The following is a 22,322-nucleotide window of genomic DNA, read 5'->3' as shown; positions in this document are numbered from 1 at the left end:
CAACATATTTCATCACTGGGCCCCGCAGGTAACCCATTTTAACACAAGGCCCCATAGGTTACTCTTGCCATCACCTTGGCTCAATTCACAATCCACACAGTACTCACACTTTCAACACTTTACCATTTTTCATTTATTTATCACCATCTATATAATTCACTACTCGTAACCACCTCGGAAACCTATTTGTCCAATCTACAACCACAACAAAATATCACACGATTCAACATTTCAACTAAAAGTACTAACATGCTAACAACACATAATCATGCGATAAAATTAATCCTGTCATAGAATTAATCATGCGAGTAACAAAATAATATTCAGTCAAACAATTAATTACAATACATAAAATTAAGTTTATTCCTCTCGTTTAGAAATTTTATAAAGCATTTCTACTATTTAAACATTATCTTTAACTCTTATATTATTCATAGATTTTACAAACTAATTTTTATTGAAAAATATTTATTGCTAAATTTAGTATTTACTAACTATATTAAATATTAATATGAGATTTTCAAAAGAACAAAATTATGCAAGGCTATTCTAGTCAATATTTATTAGAGTTAAAGTTTAACTAATATATAATCTAAAATATTTCTTGCTTACAATCTAAATAAATTTTTACTAGTAAAATATTCTTGTTAATATTTTATAAACATTTATTTACCCTAATAATTTATTAAACACGTAACGTCCACTCAAATACAATTCAACAATACATCATCAATAGTAATTTTGCAATCAAACACTTGTTAAACTATCATAAATTTTCACAGGGTATAACACTAATCATTCCAGCACAATCGGATTGAATTTTAATATAAACAGTACTAAAAATAAATTAACAATTTAATAGTAGGTCATCATCTTCAATAAACTTTAAATCTAAGTCTTAACTCCATTAAAATGCAGATTAAAGTTTCGGGTTTTCGGAAAACTACCTCAAACGCGATTCTAAGTCCGAATAAGTGTTGTACGGTGTTCGTAGATTGCCGTGGTGGTTTTGAAATCTCGAGATAGCGTTTGGCAGCACTGCGACAAGGCCCGCAGCGGCGGTGTGCCCACGAAACTCACTGTGTGTACACACATACGACCACAACTCTCTCTCTCTCTCTAGACTCAACAATAGAATTGGGAGTGAAATAATATACTAGTGTTCAATTTTTGAATTTATGTGGGTATGTATAATGAGAGAGAATAAGGTAGTAAAAAGGTGAGAGGATAAGTGTAGAAGTGGTGGAATGAGGAAGAAGAGTAAATGAGAGGGATATTGATAATGATAAAAGAATAGAGGACAAGTGCCACATTTGGGGGGGGGGGGGGGGGGGGGGTTTCAATTCTAATGTATGTGGACGCATGTATGTACAGAGTGAGAATGTATCTGGACGCGTGTATGTATAGGATGAGGGAGAGAAGTGGAGAGTTAGTTTGAATAGAGTTCTACCTAAGGTTTAGATAGGAAAGATAAGAGATGAATATGAATCCCTGATTCCCTGTATATCTAAAGTTTAAATACATATTTTATACAATAGTGCAAATAATATCAATTGTACACATAATAATATATTTTAATTATTCAATCTAATTAATTATTGAATTAGGAATTAACAATATAAATTTGTATCAAAAAAATTGGGTCAAAAAATCCGGGTCGTTACAAGTTTAATATAGTAGTTTAATTCATTCATTCTCTCGTTCATAAATTAGTTTAATCTAGGCAAAATAGTCTACTGATTAGTTTAATAAGGCTTAAAATTCTTTTTTGTTCTCTTAACAGTTAGTCATGAAGAGATTCAACAAACCTGTAGTTGTAGAGGTGCCTAATTTGCCGATAGAGGTGCCCAATTTGCCAATAGAGGTGCCTAATTTGGAAAAGGATGATGATAATTCTCGACCACCAAAATAAAGACGTATAGAAATTAACTTGGCAAATCTTCCCGCTGATCCTGAACTTCGACTCCAAATTGGTGATTATAATCTTAATGAGCAAGACCAAATTCCCGAATTGGTGTTTTTATATTGCTGCTATCTATCTTTATGATGTTTCTGCTGCTAGTTGCTTTACAAAGTTATTTAATACTGTTTCTAGTGTCTCCTGTATTCTATGGTGTCGGTGAGACAATCTCTTCTCACCATGGATTACCTATGACTCTAGACAAAAAAATTTGCCAATCAAAAAAAGTAATGCTTGAAAGGTGATCCATTTGTATAGAAATCCTGGATCCGCCACAGCTAATAAGTATTATACGTGTCCCATGTTTAGCTTCTTGCTAAACTTGAGAAATCGGGTCTCGGAGGGGCATGCGATTATTCTTAGCATTGTATACTTGATTGGGTCTCGGGTTGGGAATATGATGCCGTCACTCTTTATTCCTATTAATCTTTGTAACAATTTTAGAGATTGATAAAAAAAAATGGATAAATTTCACTTATCTCCCCTGAGGTTTCTGACAATGACAGACACCTCCCCTCACGTTTCAAAAATTGCACTTACCTCCCTTCTGCTTTACTTGTCGGCTGCAGATTCCCCCAGCCGTTAGTCAACTGTCACTAAAGGTGACGGAAAATGGTGAGGTCAGCCAAAAGTGAAGATTCATTTCCCATTTTGCCCTCATCTCTTGTCTTTAGCCTTTTATACCCTCTTTTTCATTCCAAAAAATGCAATAAACATATACCAAAACACCATATGTTGATGATATATGTTCAATGAATATCAACAATAGAAAATACATGTTCAACATTTTGGGCTAGCCAAAAGTGATTTTTTTTTTTTTTTTTTGTCTTTTCTAATTTTTTTAATTTTAATTTTGGGAAAAAAATTATTACTTCTTTTAGTTTCTCTACATAAGAGGAATCTATGAAGTAGAAAAATATGGACCAATTTAAAAATTTTAATTTAATACCAAATAAATAAAATAAACAAGATAAATCAACTTGTTTTAATTATTTTGGGTTTTTTTTCTAAAGTTTGAAAAATATGGTCCATGGTGTTTTCATTTTTTTATTCTACTCATTGAGACGAACCTAAAAATTAGAATGGGTGGTTCTAAGATACATGGTGGTTGTTAAGTATTCTACTCAAAGTTTAAAAAGGTTCACTAATGATGAGAAAAAAACCAAGAAAAATAGGATTTATAGATTTGTAATAAGTGAATGGGTGGTTTTAAGATACGGGGTGGTTGTTTATTATTATTCAACTACTTATTTGATTTTTTAGTTTCAGGCTACACATAAACATGTATAAATCTTTGGCATTTAAGTGAAATTAAGCTTAGTTTGGCATGAACGAACATTTATTTCTTTGTGTTTTAAGGAAAAAAACTTCCTTGTATTCTCAACTTGTATAAATATAAATAAGTCTCCAAAAATAACCCAACATAACTCTTTTAAACCCACCTTAAAAGCTCTGCGTAAGTATGTTAATTTTTTTGAGCCAACGAAAAAACAAAAAGAATATTTGGCATGTCAAATTAATTTTTACTACAAAGACAAAAAAAAACTACTAAACAAGTTTTTTAACTCTATAACTTCTTTTCTTTTCTTTTTTGATTTTTTAGTTGTTAGGGAACTTTTACTATCTTTGGTTCAATTTTATACTTGTCCCTCGAATGATTAAAGAAATTGGTAAAGAATTAGACAAGAATAAATGAAAATAAAAAGTTTCAAAATTTTAATTTTTGAGATCCCATATAGAGTAGAGGTGACTAATCAAATGTTGAGGTGATTAGGTTTATTTTTTTGAGTTATTTATTTAGTCAAATAGACAAAAGTATAAGAAAATTTGAGAAGGGGTAAAAAAGTAAAAGCCCAACTTCTGTTAGGAAAAGTTACCCGACAACTCTGACAGGGGAGGTAAATGCAATTTCAGAAACGTGAGGGGAGGTGTCTGTCATTATCAGAAACCTCAGGGGAGGTAAGTGAAATTTACCCAAAAAAAATTGGTCTTTCAAAAAAACTAAAAGTATTTTACCTGACATTAAATTTTCTAGTCCAGATAATATGTATATTCATTCCCCGCAGTTTACCTTACCAGAGTCTTTCTTTTATATTCTTTGTTGACTGACTTTCATTGCATTTTCCCCGAGTCTTCCTTTTCCTTTTTTTTGCTTTGTTTTGTACTCCAGTACTCACTGGGATTGTCCCCATTCTTTAATGGGCTTAGAGTGACTAATCAGTGTCCCAAAGAAATTGCCAGACGATGCCCCCACACATTTCCCACCGCAATTTTTATCGACTTAACAGACTTTGTGATGGGAACCGCACAAATGTGTGAAGGCCGGAAGAGGAGGGTTGAGATGTCACGTGATAATTCCAATTTTTTCCCTTGATACGAGTATTTGATAAGATAAAAATTCCAACCATTAAAAAATAACAACAACAAGGTCTCTCAAACGCTTCGGAAACTATATGGACCCCCGGTCCCTTTTGAGGTTTGATAGGATCCATGACAATTATCCATGAAAGTATTCATAAAAAGGTTACGGACGGTCCGGATTCATTTGAAGTCTATGACGACTATCCATGAAAGTACCCATAAAAAAGTGACGGACGATCTAGATTCACTTGTCTAACATTTTCGGTCCTTTTTTCCTCCACCGAGTCTACCGACAGTTTCTTCTTTGGGGTTCTTCCTTTCTTCTGTAATGATGAAGTCTTTTATAAACCAATAAAATATAAAAACTTACTTGCAGGATTCTTCTAATGAAATAAACAACGTGAGGAAATAATGAGCGGACAAAATTGGACTCATCAGACAAATCAATTGTAAATAATAATAATAATTCAAGAATAAATTAATCATGCACATATTTCGTCCTCTATCTTCAAATTTTATTCTTAATGCTTGACTGCTGCACAGTTATTCTTTATAAGTTCACATATTTTAGATTTCTTATTAATACTACATGCTAATCAGAAAATTATATCTCACAGCTGGTTAAGTTCACTTATTATTTATATTTATACAACAAAAAGCAAATAAGCTTATCTAGTGACGATGATTTTACTTATTTAATACTCCTACCAATATAATGTTTTCTCTTCATAACCAGCAAATAAGCATTGCCTTTTCTAGATCGTGTTGCTCGTTCTTATTTTGTTTATTGTTTTTTTTACAAGTGAAGTACAGAAAGAAGCAATTGAATAAAAGTACCCCCTACCTACAATTGGTGCCTTTTAAGATTCTTTAAATTATTTGGATTGAATATGTATTGACATATGGGGACAGAACTTATCTGATTCATACTGTAGTTCCATATTTGTGCACCTCATATCATCCTGTCCAACTCGTGTTTATCGGCCGATTTTAAATACATTTGCCTCCAAATATTTAGCATCTCTTTCTTTAAAAATATATCAAGATTATGATTGTAAACGAGTTGAGCCGAGCTTCGTAGTGTTCGAGCTCGAGCCTAACTAATTTACTTAATGAGTCATTTTAATTAAATGAACCGAGCTTATGCAAATGAGCTGAACTCGCGAGTTTTTGAGTGTCAAGCTCGGCTCATTTATTCAAGTTTGAGCTCGACTCGACTTCTCGATTAAAAAATGAGTTGAGTTGAGCTTAGCTTAATCTTAACGAACCGAGCCACAAACTACTCTCCAGCAGCTCAGTCCGTTTCCAATCATGATTCAGGACCCCGCCATGGGGTAATTTTTCCCCCACCCTGGTCACCCACCAAAAATTGAACTTTACATGGCTGCCTTCCACTATATAAACACCACCACATCATACTACTTCAACATCCATCAACACCACAAGTTCACAACAACCAATCACCCCCAACCGATGGAAACTCCTTCGTGGACTACCTACGCAGCCGCATGGCTAGCAACAGCGACCCTCCTCCTCCTCTCCACCACCCTCCGCCGCCGCCGTAAGCTCAACCTCCCGCCGGGCCCCAACCCCTGGCCCATAATCGGCAACCTCAACCTCATCGGATCCCTCCCCCACCGCTCCCTCGACTCCCTCTCCCAAAAATACGGCCCCATCATGCACCTCCGGTTCGGGTCCTTCCCCGTCGTCGTCGGGTCCTCCGTCGACATGGCCAAAATGTTCCTCAAAACCATGGACGTCACCTTCGCTTCGCGGCCGAAAACCGCCGCCGGGAAGTACACAACGTACAATTACTCCGACATCACGTGGTCCCCGTACGGGGCGTACTGGCGCCAAGCGCGGCGGATGTGCCTGATGGAGCTGTTCAGCGCGAAGCGGCTCGAGTCGTATGAGTATATTCGGGTTGAGGAGATGAAGGCTCTGCTTAAAGAGCTGCACGGTTCGGCCGGCGAGCCGGTCATGTTGAAGAATCATTTGTCTACTGTCAGTCTAAACGTCATAAGCCGAATGGTGTTGGGGAAAAGGTACTTTTTCTCTTTTCATATATATATAAATCGGTTCGAAAAAACCTTTTTAACGGTATGGTTGTTGATGAAGTCAATCGCGATTGTTAAAAAGTATTTTGGATGGTCCGAATGTTAATAAAACTTTTTCAGGAAAAAGTTAAACGTTTCTTTGAAAAATTCCATTAAAATCCTAACCATCCAAAACATTTTTAGATGGTCGTGATAAATTTCTCTTCTACAATACATATATTGGATGGCATTTTCTGCCCGGATGTTAGTAAATTGGAATTTTCTTCACAAATTTTTAAAATACTTTTTGCGAAACGGCTTGTTGTGAGCGCGATCGTAGCTGTCTAACACGATTGTAGTCGTCCATCAATGTAAGAAAGCGTCCGACTATCCTTCAACAGTTAAGATACATGGAGGACACTTTAAAAAGACAAAAACCTGGAACGTACTTGCAACAAATTTGGTTCATTGATTCTCGAGATGAATATATGTGATTGAACTGCAGAAGTCGGGTCCTACTTTTCGGACTTTTAGTGGTAACAGCAATTAGACTCAAACTGATAGGCTAATCTCTTTATTTTCCCTGTATTTTATTGACTTCTGGTTGTAAACATAGCTACTAATTAATGATTAGTTGATTCAGAATCCTAAAAGACTGAGGGGCCGTGCTGTGCGGGGCATGCTCCGGTCTCGCTCCAATGATCGGAAACATTTACTTCGTAGAGATTGTTGAGTAAAACAACCACATAAAAAATCAGCTCGATCGGATATAATTAAGTGCCTGATTGAAACATTTTTATTTTAAAAAGAATGGATCTGAAACATTGGATCAAATCCCCTTGATTCCATTATCAGCAAGTTGTACTCTGTTTGAATCAGGCACTTAATTATATCCGATCGAGCTGATATTTTGTATAATTGTTTTACTCGATGAGCTCTACAATGTGAACGTTTCCAATCATCGGGACGAGACCTAAGCGGGCCTCACAAAGCCGGGAAAGCACCGTGCTGTCCCTTGGAGGGCACAACGCGGCCCCTGGTTCCGTTTTTCTTCAAGAAAGACTATAAATTAGGGGCCTTTCAGAAAATTATTTTCAGAGCATTGCAAAACGGAAAAATGAAGTACGATAATTTGGAGAAAAAAGAAGTAATAGGTAATCTATTTCACTATTACTTGAATATTGACATCAGATGCAGGTAAGGGTCGATTCATTATTATGCTTTGTTTGGTTTGTGTTTTGAAATTTTTTTTGAAAAATAGTAGGGGTAATAAGTGGAGAGAAATAGTGAGAGAAATGTTGGAAGTAGGGAGAATCTAAAGGGTATTTTTTGAAATTTTTTTTTTGAAAATGGAAGAGAACAAGGCAATTAATTTCCATTTCAAGAATATGAGACAAGTCGAAATTGTCAAAGTCATCAATGCATAATTTTTATTTTCTAACTTCAATGTTGTTTACAACTTACAAGGTTCTTTTTGAACCAAGAAAATCCTGATCTATACTATATCCTAGCGGAAATCGGAGTGGGCGTCGGGGGAGAACCCTCACCAAATGAAAAGCCCATTACCTACTCTACCAACTCGGCTAGGAGACATCTTCAATGTCGTTTACAAGTGTTAGCACTTCTCCATCCATGTAATGGGAGGCATTAACCCGTATAATGCTACTATGTAAGCTTCCTTGGCCTTCCGGCACTAGCCAGGCATCAGCCCCTGAACCAATTTTACAACAACGCTATAGCTACTAGCCTAGTAACAAGGATTAGAAAGTTGAACATTTCACTTTGGTTTCTCGGGACGTTCCAATGCTAACAATGTTGATCCTCGGTTTTTCCTTTTCTTTATTTGCATCTTCAAATTTCCTGCAAATAATGGGGGGTTTTTTCCTTTCATTTGGGGGAAAAGGTATTTGGACGAGGCGGAGAATTCGATTGTGGAACCGGAGGAGTTCAAGAAGATGTTGGACGAGTTGTTCCTGTTGAACGGCGTCTTCAACATCGGCGATTCAATTCCGTGGATCGATTTCATGGATTTGCAGGGGTATATAAAGAGGATGAAGATCGTGGCCAAGAAATTCGATAGGTTTTTGGAGCATGTGCTTGATGAGCATAATGCAAGGAAGAAGGAAGAAGCAGGGAATTTTGTGGCCAAGGATATGGTGGATGTTCTGTTGCAGCTTGCAGAGGACCCCAATCTTGAGATCAAGCTTGAAAGACATGGGGTCAAGGCTTTCACCCAGGTACATTTTCTTAACTATGATCACAATTCGGATAGGAAATGCATATTCACTAGTAATTAACACCTTCTTATACTATTATCCTTGGTACCGAAATAGATGTCCGAGTTATGATAGATTATCATGACCGATATGGAATAGATCGAGTAATCTGTTTCTTTATCCAAGAAAAAATATTTCTGTCTGCATGGTCCAACCACTGATCCCGATGACTATATCTACATTTGCTTCTTTTCCAAGCACGCACAATGACTTCCATGCCTATTTGATCCTCAGGACTTGCTTGCTGGTGGAACCGAGAGTTCTGCCGTGACCGTGGAATGGGCAATCTCAGAGCTATTGAGGAAGCCTGAGATGTTTGAAAAGGCAAGGGAAGAGCTCGATCGAGTTATAGGGAGGGATAGATGGGTGGATGAAAAGGACGTTTCAAACCTACCTTTCATTGACGCAATTGTCAAAGAGACAATGCGATTGCACCCTGTCGCCCCAATGCTTGTACCCCGACTCGCACGTGAAGATTGCAAGGTAGCCGGCTACGACATCGAGAAAGGGACCCGTGTGCTCGTGAATGTGTGGACTATTGGGCGGGACCCTACTTTGTGGGACCAACCGAACGAATTTTTCCCTGACAGGTTTATCGGGAAGACGATTGATGTCAAAGGGCAGGATTTCGAGCTGCTACCGTTTGGTTCAGGGCGCAGAATGTGCCCCGGTTACATGCTTGGACTGAAGGTGATTCAGTCGAGTTTGGCTAATCTTTTGCATGGATTTACCTGGAATTTGCCTGATGGAATGAAGAAAGAAGATCTGGATATGGAGGAACTTTTCGGGCTTTCGATGCCGAAGAAGTTCCCGCTAGCCGTTGTGGCAAAGCCTCGACTTCCACTTCCTCTGTATACTACTGCTATGTGAGAATGGCCTGTTTTTCAGGGTTCTCTATAATTGTTAGATTGTACGTGAACCGATGTTGTTATCGTGTTTTGTGTTCGGGGTTTTCTTGTCATGATTTGCAAGGCATTTCGAAAGAATAATGAATTATATTGTATGTGTCTCATCCAAATCACATAGTTCTAGCATATGTTGCAATTGTTATACTTTGTGAACAAAGGTTTGTCCGTCCCCTAGAAAACTACTGTTGGGTATTGGGGTTCTTGTGTTGGATTTGAATATCTCTTACCTCTGCTGAAAAAAAAAGGGACCGGCTCCAAATTTAGATCCAGCAACTAATTTTCTGAAGTCAAAAAAAGCATGCCTGAGTTTTTATTGGCACCAAAACAATACATTCTTCTTGAGAGTTCAAGCCTGTATTCTTAAAGAAGAGCCCTCCCTTCACAAATCTAAATCGTTATTAATAGTTCTATACAGAGCAGTGTCAGAGAAAACAGCTTGCGAACAAGATGAGCTTAGTCGATGTCTGTGCCTATGACCTTTTGGCGGCCTGGGGAGACCTTGCGCTTTCTTTTCTCTCTTCATTTCTTTGCCTTTATTCTCATTCTTATTCTTTTCAGCCTTCTTTCCTTCTCCTTTTTCATTTTCACCTTCGGTGAAGACAATGTACACAAAGGGCCCAGCTGGGATGTCATCCATGTCCAAAAGAGGTTCCAAGGTATTGACCACATTACTCATTGTGGGTCTGAACTTTGAGCGGTGGTTCAAGCATTGATATGCCAAGGCTGCAGCCTTCTTTGCCCCTTCTCTTGAGTACTGCCCGTCTAGTCTTGGGTCAATTATTCGGTCAAGCTTCTGAGGATCCCTCAGAAGGGGTTGCGCCCATTCTACTAGCATCTGCTCTCTATTGGGACGGCTCTTGTCCACAACTCGCCTCCCTGTTAGTAATTCCAGCAGAACTACGCCAAAGCTGTATACGTCGCTCAACGTTGTCAAATGACCTGAAATTTAGGATAACAAGTGGGTACACCCCTTAGGGTTCGCATATTTCATTGCAATTCAAATATAAGCTTTTGAAAGATTAAAATTTAGTATCTTGCCCGTCATGATATACTCAGGAGCGGCATAGCCTTGCGTGCCCATGACACGTGCAGTGATATGTGTCTTGTCTCCTTCAGGGCCATCCATTGCTAGACCAAAATCAGACAGCTTGGCAGTGAAATCCTGAGAAAATGATAGTAATCAACAGATCATAATCTTTCCAGTGGGCTGAATAATGAAGTTGCACATTAGGAGTTTAGTGAAGGCGAAGGGAAGTACAGAGTCTAGTAAGATGTTGGAAGATTTAAAATCCCTATATATGACTGGTTTCTCTTCGCCGTGGAGGAAAGCAAGGCCTTTTGCAGCCTCAACCGCAATTTTAATCCTAGTTGACCACGGCAATGGAATAGAATGCCCTGCATTCATTTGAATGAATGTTACAACAATATCTACAATCTTTTTCCATTGATATACAAACATACATGCAAGATTATTAATTAGTGAGATGAGTGCAGGAAGTACTTCTGTACAGTTGGTTTTCTAGGTTGCCTCGCGCCATGTATTCGTAAACAAGAAGCCTGTGCTTGTCCTCGCAGCAATATCCGATTAACTTTACCAGATGGGGATGCTTCAATTGCCCGAGGAAGATGACTTCAGCCTAGAAATGGTGACATATATTCGCACAAATTTTCAGGAAAAAGGAAGAAAAGAATGCGAAGAAAACAGGGTTGTGTTGCATACCAGCCATTCCATGTGGCCTTGAGTGCCATCCAAATCTAGTAACTTGACAGCAACAGGCTGAGCCTCCAAGCCAGGTCTAATGTTGTCATGGATGAACCCTTTATGAACCGGGCCAAACCCGCCTTCACCCAGGTAGTTGCTTGATGAAAAGTTCTGAGTGATCAACTTCAGCTCTTGGAGAGTGAATACATGAAGGTTTGTTCCAATCACAGAATTGGAGATGTCACTGATGGAAAGCGATGAATCGGGGTTGCTCAAATCCGAAAGTGATAGCCTCTTAGACGAATATTGCTCAGAAACTCGGCTTTTCAGCTCACGGGGTGTTTCTTTAGCCTTGAAGCAACTGGGTAAGATGGTTCTCAATGTAGTCTTCAAACCCATGATGTGTGGGTCTGAAAGACAACTTGTAGCTTAAGTTGGTGAGAAGCACGAGTGGAGTTTTGGGTGTTCGGATAATGAGAAAGGAAAGAGAGGATGATGATATGGGAACTATGGTGGTAATTATGCCTCTGGTGTAGATCAGACTTGGGGGAAAGAAATCAGAGAGCAACTCTCAATTTTTAGTTACATGCATATCTATATATTCTTGGGATTTGGTGGATGGAAATCTTGGAAGTTCTAGAAGGATGATATGGCATGGGTTTGGTAATTGAGGTTGACTTGTTCGCGGAGCTGCTGTAAACATCGTTTTTAAGGAGGTGGACGATCTCATCCGTCTGTTTCCGCAATCAACGGTCCAGATTTTAATAAAAATTTTATGGGAAAGAGTTTAACTCTTTTCCGAAAAAGTTTGTTTAAAATCCGAATTTGTTTAAAATTTGGACCATCCAAAAAAAACACTTTGGACGTGTGAGATTCACATCCGTAAAGTCCGTGAAGAAGATATTCTCTTGGAAATTAATTTCTAAGCGACCATTATATAGAGTCTAAAGTCTTGGGTTTCAGTATGGGTTAGAGAGTGAAGTGACACAAGGGATAAGGCCATTGGCCCATGGCTTGACTTCGAAAAGATTAACAACAAAATTTCCTTGTGGTTGGTGTTACTTTATTGGGGTATATACTAGTATTAAATTGGGGACTGATGATTTTTACTTTTCTTATGGTAAGATCAATTTCTCTGTATTTACATAATTTGGGGGGAAATACCTTTATGTATAGTGTACACAAATAGCATTGGGAGACTTGATGAGAAATATAAGTGCGGAGAGCCCATTCAGTTCCGTGGTATCCAGAGGCATATCCCTGTGTTTCATTTTCACGAATTCAAAACTTCCCCATTGTTGTGCTGTGCCACCCCTACGCAAATGCAAAAAGCCATTTCTTTGAACGCGTAAAATCAGAAGCGGCCCATAAGCAACAAACGGGAAAACAAAAGTGATTTAGCGAAGTTGATTATATATAACTTTAGCAATTTCAGCTATTATCCGCTTTGAAACTCAAAAAATAGCAAGAGGAAACTCAGCCTAATTAAGATTAGCCAATTATCCTACTATTTTCTAGAAAGAATTAAATCTTCAAGTTGGGAAAAGAAAATTGACGGTAAAAAGAATTAAAACTCGAACCCATTTCTAGAAAGTCGGAATAAAAATACTACTCCATTACAGTAATAATTAAGATTAGCCAATTATCCTACTATTTTCCGTAAAAAAAAGATCACCCCGTTTGGATATATATATATATACAGTTCTGCTCTTATCGAACGGTTCAAACAAAAATTGCTAGGATGAAGCCCTTTCCGGTCATTTTTTTTGCCGATTTCTAGCGGATACTCTTAAAATCACGTTCTGAGCACATTGAGTGGCTCGGATCATCAAAATTCGATGGGAAAATGGGAGAAATGACAAGGTCCGCATTTTAACTCCCTCATTTGAGATTGACACACACACACACACACACACACACACACATATATATATATATATATATATTTTATTTTTTTTTATTTTATTTTTTTTTGAACAGCACTTTTTGCTCAAATTTGCCTGTCGCACCAAATAACCTCTTCAATTGAATCCTTCCTAGTCGACTTGTATGTTAGAAAAATTCTCACTATTATTAAGACCCAAGTGTTCCATATTTTCTCCCAGTTCTGGACTCAGGTTATCGAGTTGGAACTGGATTCTCTCCTCCATTTGATGGACATGGTCCAGTTCCTATAGTTTTCGGGACTTTCCCGAGCTCATATCGATAATCGGGACCGTTCCCTATGTATACATCGTTGAGAATATCGATAATCCGGACCGTTCCCTTAGTAGACATCGTTGAGAATACTAACCACGCTCCAGAATCATTTGATGCATGTGGATACCTGTACATGTTTAGCGGCAAACTATTGCGCCAATATTTCTGAACTGTAGGGAAATTCAATGGTGGTACAAAGCTCCTAAAGAGCACACAATATAACCTTAAAACACTCAACAATAGTATAATATTTATAACTTTAATTGGGGTGTTGCGTACAAATGACCAATGACCCTGTATATATAAAACGGTCTTACATGTTTTAACAACGGCTCACACTTTTTTTAATTCTCTTTCTTATGGTTATGCGGGCGATGATAGACTTTTAGACTCCTACTATGAACGACACTCCTATTAATTAACGATACGGATGAACCTCAACACACACCAAGATGCGTAATACATGTACCTTGAAATACATCAAACATATAGCTTAGATCTTTATGTACATATGACATAATAACATGAATCTGTGTTAACAAGGAAATTAACATGAGTAATTCTAAATCAACGCCAACCGACACCTATGAGATGAGCGATTTGGATCCCTTTTATTGAAGGTTTGATATGCATCTCGCAATTTAATTTACTGTGTCATTTTTTTAGAACTTCAGAAGCGAATGAAAAAAGAGATTGTGATAGAAATCACAATCAAGGAGTAGATCTGTACATAAATGAAACGTACCAAAACGACGTAGTTTAGGTGCCCTATGTGCGGAAGCACACTATAGGATCCCCGGTTCCCATTCTCATTGTCCTCTATCTGATTCTGGCACCGCCGATTGTCACCGTGGGGTGATTCAACTTCGTCCACAAAATTCAATTTATGTTGGGAAGGATAATGCACTGTCATTTATGAAATTGGCATTGGGTATATCTTTGATTTGCGAGAGATTCTCGCTGCCCGTTTTGAAGAATTAACTTTACCTTCCTACTAGTTCTACAACTCCCCGTGCACGCACGGAGTCTTGTGCTGTTTATCATGCCCATAGTATTTCTTTTCTGTATTCATTTAGGCAATTTAGGCAAGGGTTCTCTGCGGTTCACGCTTGGTGATTTGAATTATTTGAAAACCAAGGCTTATAATCATGGATTGTACAAATACTTCAGAATAAGTCCTAATTCCAGGTTTGTAACATCACCCTGAATACTGGGAAGATGCCAAATTCTGAATTTGTGCACATCCTAGTGCGAATATGAAACCACAAGACTAAATAGTTCAGCTATATGTCTACCAAATTACACAGTGCTCTCAACACGGCCTGTAAATTTTGTTCGCCAGAGCATTCATGAGCATTCCCGCAGTGCATAGTATAGCAAGCGAAGCGAATGAGAATAAAAAGTCACCAATTATCATAAATGATCAAAGGAAATACCAATCATTCATGCAACCATGTAGAAGCCATAGAACTTTATCAGCATAGCAGGAGACAAAATTGTCCCGTAACAAAAACAAATTTACAGAACCAAGATATGCAAAAATAAACAAATAAATACTAAGCCATCTGCTTGATTGTCCTTCATATATGTGTCGGTGCTGCATGTCCTCCATATTTGTGGATTTGATGCTCAGTTTACTTTTTTTTGAGAAAAATCATTTCGTAACATTATTAAAAACTAGATGCAGAAATAAGTAGATTGAGGAAAATAAGTACACAAAACGTGACCTCCATACAATAGTCCGTAAATTTTTTAGGGGACTTGAATGATAGGCTAAGTGACTGAATGGTCGACTCACCTCAGATACCTCTATGCAATCGCATCATAATTCAAAAATCAAGAAGCATAACCAGCTTAACAGTAACTAAATCAACCTCATCACCACACCCAGCCCATGCAATATACATGACTTACTCCTCATTCCACAAGTAGTCTGAACTGAGACAGAATCACAAAAAGTCCGAAGTTATGGACAAGTTTTTACATTTGCAGTAACATGAGCGGCAGCACCATACTAAGAACACAGATTAACAGGAAAGAAAATTACTGTGATTCATAGTTCGTAGTACCTGCACAGCTTTGATCCATGAATCGATGTAGCATGGTTACTGGGATTCTCATGGTGGAGGATAGCATCATCACCAACAACAATCTCAGGGATGCTCCTCTCTCCCTAGCACGTCACCAATAGAATTAACCACCTTTAGTTTTCGCAAACAACAAACTACTTCTTTCATGGTTGGCCGCTGCTCTGGCCACCGATCCACACAACGCATCGCCAGCTTCGTGATTTCTACTCCATCATGAGCATCAAAGAATGGATCACTCTTAAGGCTTTCATCCACAAGTGACACAGACTTGCGCTCTTTGTAATCTCCCAAAAATAAAGGGATTCTCGCTTTTTTGTGAAATGGCCAACACTTTGGCGGGGTTCTTTTACTGTACTCTACCCAGGCCCAGAAATCAACGTTGGCGAACTGTCCCAGACGCTGATGGTCCTTTTTGTCATATACTCTTTTGGCAATAAACCCAAGAAGTACAACTCCATATGCAAAAACATCTGTTTTGTCTGACCAACCACCTGTCCATACATTTCACAGAAATATCTTCAACACCTTGAATACATTATCTAAATTGATCTACAGATACGTAAATTTTTAAATATGAAACCCTTGTGCCATCTCACCGCAACCTATTTATGACAATCTTGTCCCCGTTCCCGAACGCCAAATAAGTATTAATTTTTAAAGAAGGCAATTTCAAGCTCAAAAATGATGGGTTTATTGAAATCTAAAAATATGCAATATGGATCTTGTTTGGAAGATCTCATTGAGATATTTAATATGGTGCAAAAAAATATCGAAAAATTATTTTTCATTTACATTATTTTTGAGTTTGAAAATGTGAAATAAGTAGTTATTTTTTAAGGAGGTGTTCTGGAACGGACTCGCCTGAATATTGTATTCTAGCACAAGTTCCACTTGAAAGGTACAAGTTAACCAGCCAAATGGTGAATGAGAAACTTTACAGGATAACTTCATATACTAGTTTTTATAAGTGGTCAATTAATAATTTTGAAGAATAAAATAGAAAAGCAATTCATTACACAGCAACCCATTCAACAACAATTACAAAATGACTGTTAGCAACTTAGCCGGAACCAGTAACAGCTTTTTGAGGATAATAGCACTAACCAGGTATCTAGAACATAAAGGGGGCAACTCCTACTCATTAGAAGCCACAAATTGGGGATTCCTAAAGAACATATGAAGAGTGATGAAAAAACTCTAAGAATATCGTGATCAAGATAAAAGTGAGGTTTTGACGCTTAAATTTCTTTTAGCCAGCACAAGAGTTATTAGTGTGCTTGAGGGACAAAAACTAGCTGGGTTATAGGGTACGAGGTAAGATGAGGCCCATATATGTGCTTGTTGTACTACAGGATTAGTGCTCTCAAAGGTGAATAAACTTTAAGGAGACAAGTTGAAGAGTTTTGAGCTTTCCTCTATCCTATCTGCCTCTATTACATTGACAAAGAATAACAAGAAGCCACTCATTTTCTCGTTACACAATAGCAGGAAGGCATATGGCCGTCTTCTATGTTCTGTCTTTACTCATAACTGTAATGTTAAGGGGTGTTACAACCATCATGTTAAATGGGTGTTTCAGCTTGCCCACATCCGTAGTATATGCCTCTCCACTCAATGCCGATTGGTTTTAAGCTGGATGCTTTTATATGGTATCATTTTGGTCTCGAAGAATTTTGAGCAAGACTTGGTATTTTGTTATTATTTATTGCCTCTTTGTACCATAAGTGCACCTTAGTTCGTTGTGATACCTACGTAGTGGATTGTTTGTCGTGATACATACCATAAGTGCACCTTAGTTCGTTGTGATACCTTCGTTGTAGATACCTACGTTGTGATAACCCCGACTCGTTCGGGTTGCGGTGGTGGCAGGCATGATCACCACAGCGGTGAGGTTGAGGCCGACGGGTGCTGCTGTTTGGGTGGTTTTGGGTTTGTTTCAAACTTTAGTGGTAGTTTGGGCGTGGCCATTGGGAGTCTTCGTCTTGCTAACAGGGCGTTTTGTACTTAAAAATCGAGAGGTGAAGAAGTAAGTTAAGATTTCGCGAGAAGAAGTTGCTCAATGCATTTCTTTTCCTGTCGTATCGTTCTGATTTCATTTTGTATCCTGATTTTGTCGTGATGAATGAAATTATTTTTGTCTATCAAAAAAACAAAAACAAAAAACTCTACACATACGAGTCGGGGGTCGCAAGCTCAATGAGTGTTAGAGCTTTGTCCAAATTGGTGAATTCTCTCCTCCAAAACTAATATATGAGCCTAGGCGGTCTCTCCACTCATTGCCTAATTGGTTTCGAGTTGGATGCTTTAACAAGGGGAAAAAACAATTTCAAAAGGATTTGGTAGCCAATGAGAAAGCATAACCCAAAGATTTCAAGCACACGAGCATAAGCCATAACGTGCTCAAATGTTACCTTTCTTGGACCTTGATTTCGCTCATCAAGACATTTCACATTCAGAATATATATGTACCAACTCTGAATGTTTTCAAGGGCATTGAGTATTTTAATAAATTTGAAAAGATTAACTAGTGCAAAAACATAATTAGATCGTTTTAGGGAAATACTAGTTGAAGTCCAACGCGTGATGCATGTGAGGATTGTGCAGCTGTGGGTCTTGAAAACTATCAGAGCTGCATATTATATACCACATATGCTCAATGATTTGTGAACAAATTTCCACAAATACAAAAGATCCACAGTTGCTTCAAAAAAGCCACTACCCAACTCATACAAACTAAAAGAGATCTTAAAAGAAGTTGGGACGAACACTGCAAAAAGACTTTTCTATAACTGAAATTCAATAAATACCTCCTAAAAGCCTTTACAAACACACCCTAAGGACAAGCTGCTCCCAAACAATTACAAGTCTACTGACGACCAAACGCTAGGGAAAACCATATTTGGGGAAAATCCATTTACTACTGGCTTCGTGTGCCAAGCTGCATCGTACCATTGCAACACATCACCCACTTCTCTATGACCTCTTTACTCCCAAAACCATGAAAAAAAGAAGAAAGAGATGAAGAAGAAGTTGATCCCCGAACACACCCTTCTGGCTTCTCCTTAAAAGCACCCCACCCAAAACAACAACAAAACCATATCTTTCTCCTCTTCATTTCCAATTCTAATTACCCATTTTTAAACATCATCAACCAAAAAAAAAGGGAAAAGCAAAGAAAGAAAAAAGGGGGAATGTGTTATGGAGGCAAAGCAACCAAGATCTTCTTCTTTAAGGAAAAGGAAAAGTACTCAAATGAACCACGCTTTTGTCAATAATAGATTATTTTGATGTAATGTAACTATTGAGAAACTCCACACACTCGTATTTTTTACCAAGGGGAAAAGTTTTGTCATGACAACACTAACCGAACAAGAACCCAAAATGACTCGACACTATAAGGGGAAAAATTTAACTGGGTATAGGGCTGATGATATTCTGACATGACATGAACACGAGACGACATGACAAGACGCCCATCCCTACCCATTACATAAAAGCTTAAACTTTTGAAACAAGTATGGTAATCTATCAAATAGGTCCTGTTATTTCATCATGTGTAATGACAATAATAAGCTTCCACCAAATTACACTTGCATAATTTACTATTTAATAAGGTCATTCATCTTAACTTCTCTTCGTAGAGAAGTCTCCTAATTTTTGAAGTCATTTACGCCAAATGAAGAAGTGCTAATAGACTAGGACAACTTCAGACCAAAATAAATCATTCAGCAACTTTGACTTTACCCCAAGTGATTTGGATCATTAGCAAATAACCTCCATGACAACCATAGGTAAGCACGTAACTCCCTATGGTATCTGGGGTTAAGTACACCACTAATTCCATTAACAACATATTTTAATTGACCTTAGTTCCCTCGTCTTTTCCCTACTGTCCCTTCTCTAGTACTCTTCGACACTGCAGACCAGCTACATAAATTTCAAAACCTTGTATCAAATTCTCACATGTGAAAGTCAATATCAATCCTTCCTTTTCAAAAAACAATAATAAAAAGAGAAGTCAATATCGATTCTGAACTTAGAGAGAATAGAGGAAAGAAAGCAATTAAAATACGGATGTCGAGGAAGGTGTGTATGGATGTCTATAAGTATATATGTGAATTGTGAGCATACAAGGGTAAATTATGATCACAATGCTGCGTGTTGGGGGCTGGGCGCTACGGTAACAAGTTTAAATGAAGACTTGGGGTTTTTCCAAATAGATGATAGCGCGAACACCGAAAAACCCAGAGATCTCTCCAACATGTAATGTTGTATTTACCTATCCGTTTGGCAGTTTATCATTTATCAATGAATCAGATTGACAGTTACAACGGTTTCGCATAAGCTAGCAACTTGGGTTATGGAGTTATGGCCACAATCTAATACCTCATGCAGAAATCAACATCAAAGTGGTCAAAAAAAAAAAGGCAATAAAAGCCCTAAAAAATATTGACTTTGTTAAAGCATACATTAACCAATGTGGGACAAACTCCAATAGACTTGATATCTTCTGCCTTGGTCAAATTTGAGAATCAACACATCGTAGTTTTTTTTTTAAGTGATAAATAGCTATTGTATAGTTGTGTCCTGAGTTTCAGGTAATCATATTGAGATTTATCTACAAAAAGGGGTCAACTTGAGACAAACCTCCCTCACAGGCATGGGGATCAACATGGCCTACACTCCCCACTTCATTCCTATGGTGAGTTCCACCAAAAACTCCACCAACCAGCATACTGAAGTCAACTAATCTTGGATTGAAATTCTGCATGACATGTAACATTCAGGATAGAAAACAATTCCTCCACGTTCTAATAAGGACATAGTTATTGAAAAGCAAATTAGTAATTTGGGCGTACCTGTTCAACCATTAAATGAGCAGAACTAATGTTGTGAAGCCAGTGTCCCTGGTCATGCAAAAATTCAAGTAGGCGTGCAAACCCAAGTGCTACCTTGATCCGAGCAATCCATTTAAAATCATCTGGGGAAAAAATTAACTAGTTGGTAGTTACCATTCATCATAACACAATATTGGCAGAGTTCTCTCTCTTTTTTGTTTCTCCTCCATGTCTATATGCCCTTTTCAAAATGCTTTTTACCTAAAATCTTAGGTAAAAATCTTTTGATCAAGGGTCTCAGTTCATCAAATGTATAAGTAAAAATGGCATGACAATAATTAATATAAACTACTAAGTAATGATATAAGGTAATTAGATCACCTTTACGAATTAGGTTCCGTAGAGAGTCAATTGCTTGTAACTCATAGACAACACCAAGCTTGCCATTGTCACTACAGAATCCAATCAACTTTGCCACGTTTGGATGACTTTTCACATCTGATTCTGTCAATAGCTTGATTTCATTCTATCACATGAATCAATCATGTTATTATTAGGAAACAAAAACCAGTCTAAATAAAAGCCAACTAAAATCAAGTAAAGAAGTCCATTGAGCCACATACCTGCCATCTAGATAGTTGATGTTCTGCAGTTGTTGGATATGGAGCGGAATCATCAACCCAAATTTTCACAATAACCCCCAGTGTCTCCAAACCTTTCTGGATTTGTCCCCGGTACAGTTTTCCGTATTGGGTATTCCCAACATAGTTTTCTGGGCTGAATCCGTCAGTGAAAGACTCCAAAGATTCATAGGTGTACGCAACCAAATCACGACCTGGTTCCAAATCACTAACCGGTTCCATTCCTTCAAAGAAAGTTAAATCAGGTTAAGGATAAGACAAAACTATCACAAGAACAACATACAACAGATGGAGAGGGGAGGGGGGTTACCTGTATTATCGCTGCCGATCGGTGCTTGATTTCAGATTTTGGTTTGGTGATTGATCGATTAGTATCCTAATATACACCCCCATGCACGCGTACGCGTTCAATGTTGACACCGACACGTAAAGTACATATCTACAAATTCTACCCTATAGTATTAGAATATCACAACATCACCCCAAATCGAACACAGGCAAGTCTAGCAGAAAAACTTTTAGAGCAATGTTAGGTGCAAAGAAAATTGGCAAAGAAAATACTTTTAAAGTGTACATGAACGGCTCAGATGTACTACACAGTGAATCTAACCCGTTCATGTTCACTTTAAGAGTATTTTCTTTGCCAATTTTTTTTGTCTCTAGCACTCTTCAAAATTTTATTAGTAATAAATTAAAAGTAAGTAATTGAACACGTCACGCAGCCAGGCACATATGTATTTTTTGGAAAAATCCAATCAAAAATCGGAAAAGTCATTTTTTTAATTTTTCTGTGATATTTTCAAAAAAGAATTAATGTGTCACAAAACTACAAAAATTTGTCGCAAAATTAATACAAACGCTAATATTTTTTGAATAATGACAAAATAAAAAAGTAAAGTACTAAATTTTTTAAATTAGTAGAAACAAGGCCATAGTCATCTTTCTAAATCCGCTCTTGAAAGAATTTGGAAGGACTATTGAAGTATGAGCATCTCCAATCAAACATCATCTTAACCTTATTTTGACTCTATTTCAGAACATCAAAATACTCCATCCATTTAATTTGTTTGCTCATTATGAGAATTTTCCCATTTTAATGACTAATAGCTTTATTATGGGTTTTTTTCCCTTTTTAATCACAGTATTATGGTTGACAAGTGTTTAATTTTCTACGATACCCTTTCGCTTAGTATTTCCTTCACCTCAAACTAAAAGGGTAAAATTGAAACTTTGGCTTAATTCATCAGTAGTCGCACAATAAACTTGTACTCATTTGTGATTCTTTACAAGGCCATTAGAAAGATTTCAACT

At 37.6% G+C, this 22,322-nt stretch overlaps 3 protein-coding genes across 3 annotated transcripts in view; 1 reads left to right on the top strand and 2 right to left on the bottom strand.

Moving 5' to 3' along the window:
* The first annotated feature begins 5,733 nt into the window (after positions 1-5,733).
* LOC131335811 (trimethyltridecatetraene synthase-like) lies at positions 5,734-9,651 on the top strand. The gene is made up of 3 exons (XM_058371325.1): positions 5,734-6,366; positions 8,261-8,594; positions 8,868-9,651. Exons 1-3 carry the CDS (start codon positions 5,795-5,797, stop codon positions 9,501-9,503), a joined length of 1,542 nt encoding a protein of 513 aa, XP_058227308.1. The 5' UTR covers positions 5,734-5,794; the 3' UTR covers positions 9,504-9,651.
* LOC131335812 (serine/threonine-protein kinase RIPK-like) lies at positions 9,315-11,968 on the bottom strand. Its single transcript, XM_058371326.1, has 5 exons — positions 11,262-11,968; positions 11,043-11,178; positions 10,800-10,936; positions 10,580-10,703; positions 9,315-10,480 (listed from the first exon to the last, which is right to left on the bottom strand). Exons 1-5 carry the CDS (start codon positions 11,640-11,642, stop codon positions 9,921-9,923), a joined length of 1,338 nt encoding a protein of 445 aa, XP_058227309.1. The 5' UTR covers positions 11,643-11,968; the 3' UTR covers positions 9,315-9,920.
* A 3,189-nt stretch (positions 11,969-15,157) lies between these two features.
* Positions 15,158-22,322, bottom strand: part of LOC131335807 (probable serine/threonine-protein kinase PBL16) — a 36,895-nt gene continuing 29,730 nt past the window's right edge. Inside the window, exons 2-6 of the mRNA XM_058371322.1 lie at positions 20,994-21,235; positions 20,752-20,896; positions 20,392-20,513; positions 20,180-20,297; positions 15,158-16,023 (exon numbers count right to left, since the gene is read on the bottom strand). Of these exons, the coding sequence (XP_058227305.1) occupies positions 15,596-16,023; positions 20,180-20,297; positions 20,392-20,513; positions 20,752-20,896; positions 20,994-21,233 (1,053 nt within the window). The 5' untranslated portion in view covers positions 21,234-21,235 and the 3' untranslated portion in view covers positions 15,158-15,595. The remainder of the gene's footprint in view (positions 16,024-20,179; positions 20,298-20,391; positions 20,514-20,751; positions 20,897-20,993; positions 21,236-22,322) is intronic.

The sequence above is a fragment of the Rhododendron vialii genome, chromosome 8a (assembly GCF_030253575.1).
Source record: "Rhododendron vialii isolate Sample 1 chromosome 8a, ASM3025357v1".
Lineage (NCBI taxonomy): Eukaryota > Viridiplantae > Streptophyta > Magnoliopsida > Ericales > Ericaceae > Rhododendron > Rhododendron vialii.
Note: the sequence above shows the minus strand (reverse complement) of the source record. Positions and strands in the feature narration are given on the sequence as shown.

Excerpts from the sequence above, each read along its gene's own strand:
- LOC131335811 (XM_058371325.1), top strand. The coding sequence starts at position 5,795 with ATGGAAACTCCTTCGTGGACTACCTACGCAGCCGCATGGCTAGCAACA. Across the intron at positions 6,367-8,260 it reads CGAATGGTGTTGGGGAAAAG|GTATTTGGACGAGGCGGAGA; the intron begins GTACTTTTTCTC and ends TTGGGGGAAAAG. Across the intron at positions 8,595-8,867 it reads GGGTCAAGGCTTTCACCCAG|GACTTGCTTGCTGGTGGAAC; the intron begins GTACATTTTCTT and ends TTTGATCCTCAG.
- LOC131335812 (XM_058371326.1), bottom strand. The coding sequence starts at position 11,642 with ATGGGTTTGAAGACTACATTGAGAACCATCTTACCCAGTTGCTTCAAG. Across the intron at positions 10,937-11,042 it reads AGAAAACCAACTGTACAGAA|GGCATTCTATTCCATTGCCG; the intron begins GTACTTCCTGCA and ends AAATGAATGCAG. Across the intron at positions 10,481-10,579 it reads TCCTGAGTATATCATGACGG|GTCATTTGACAACGTTGAGC; the intron begins GCAAGATACTAA and ends CCTAAATTTCAG.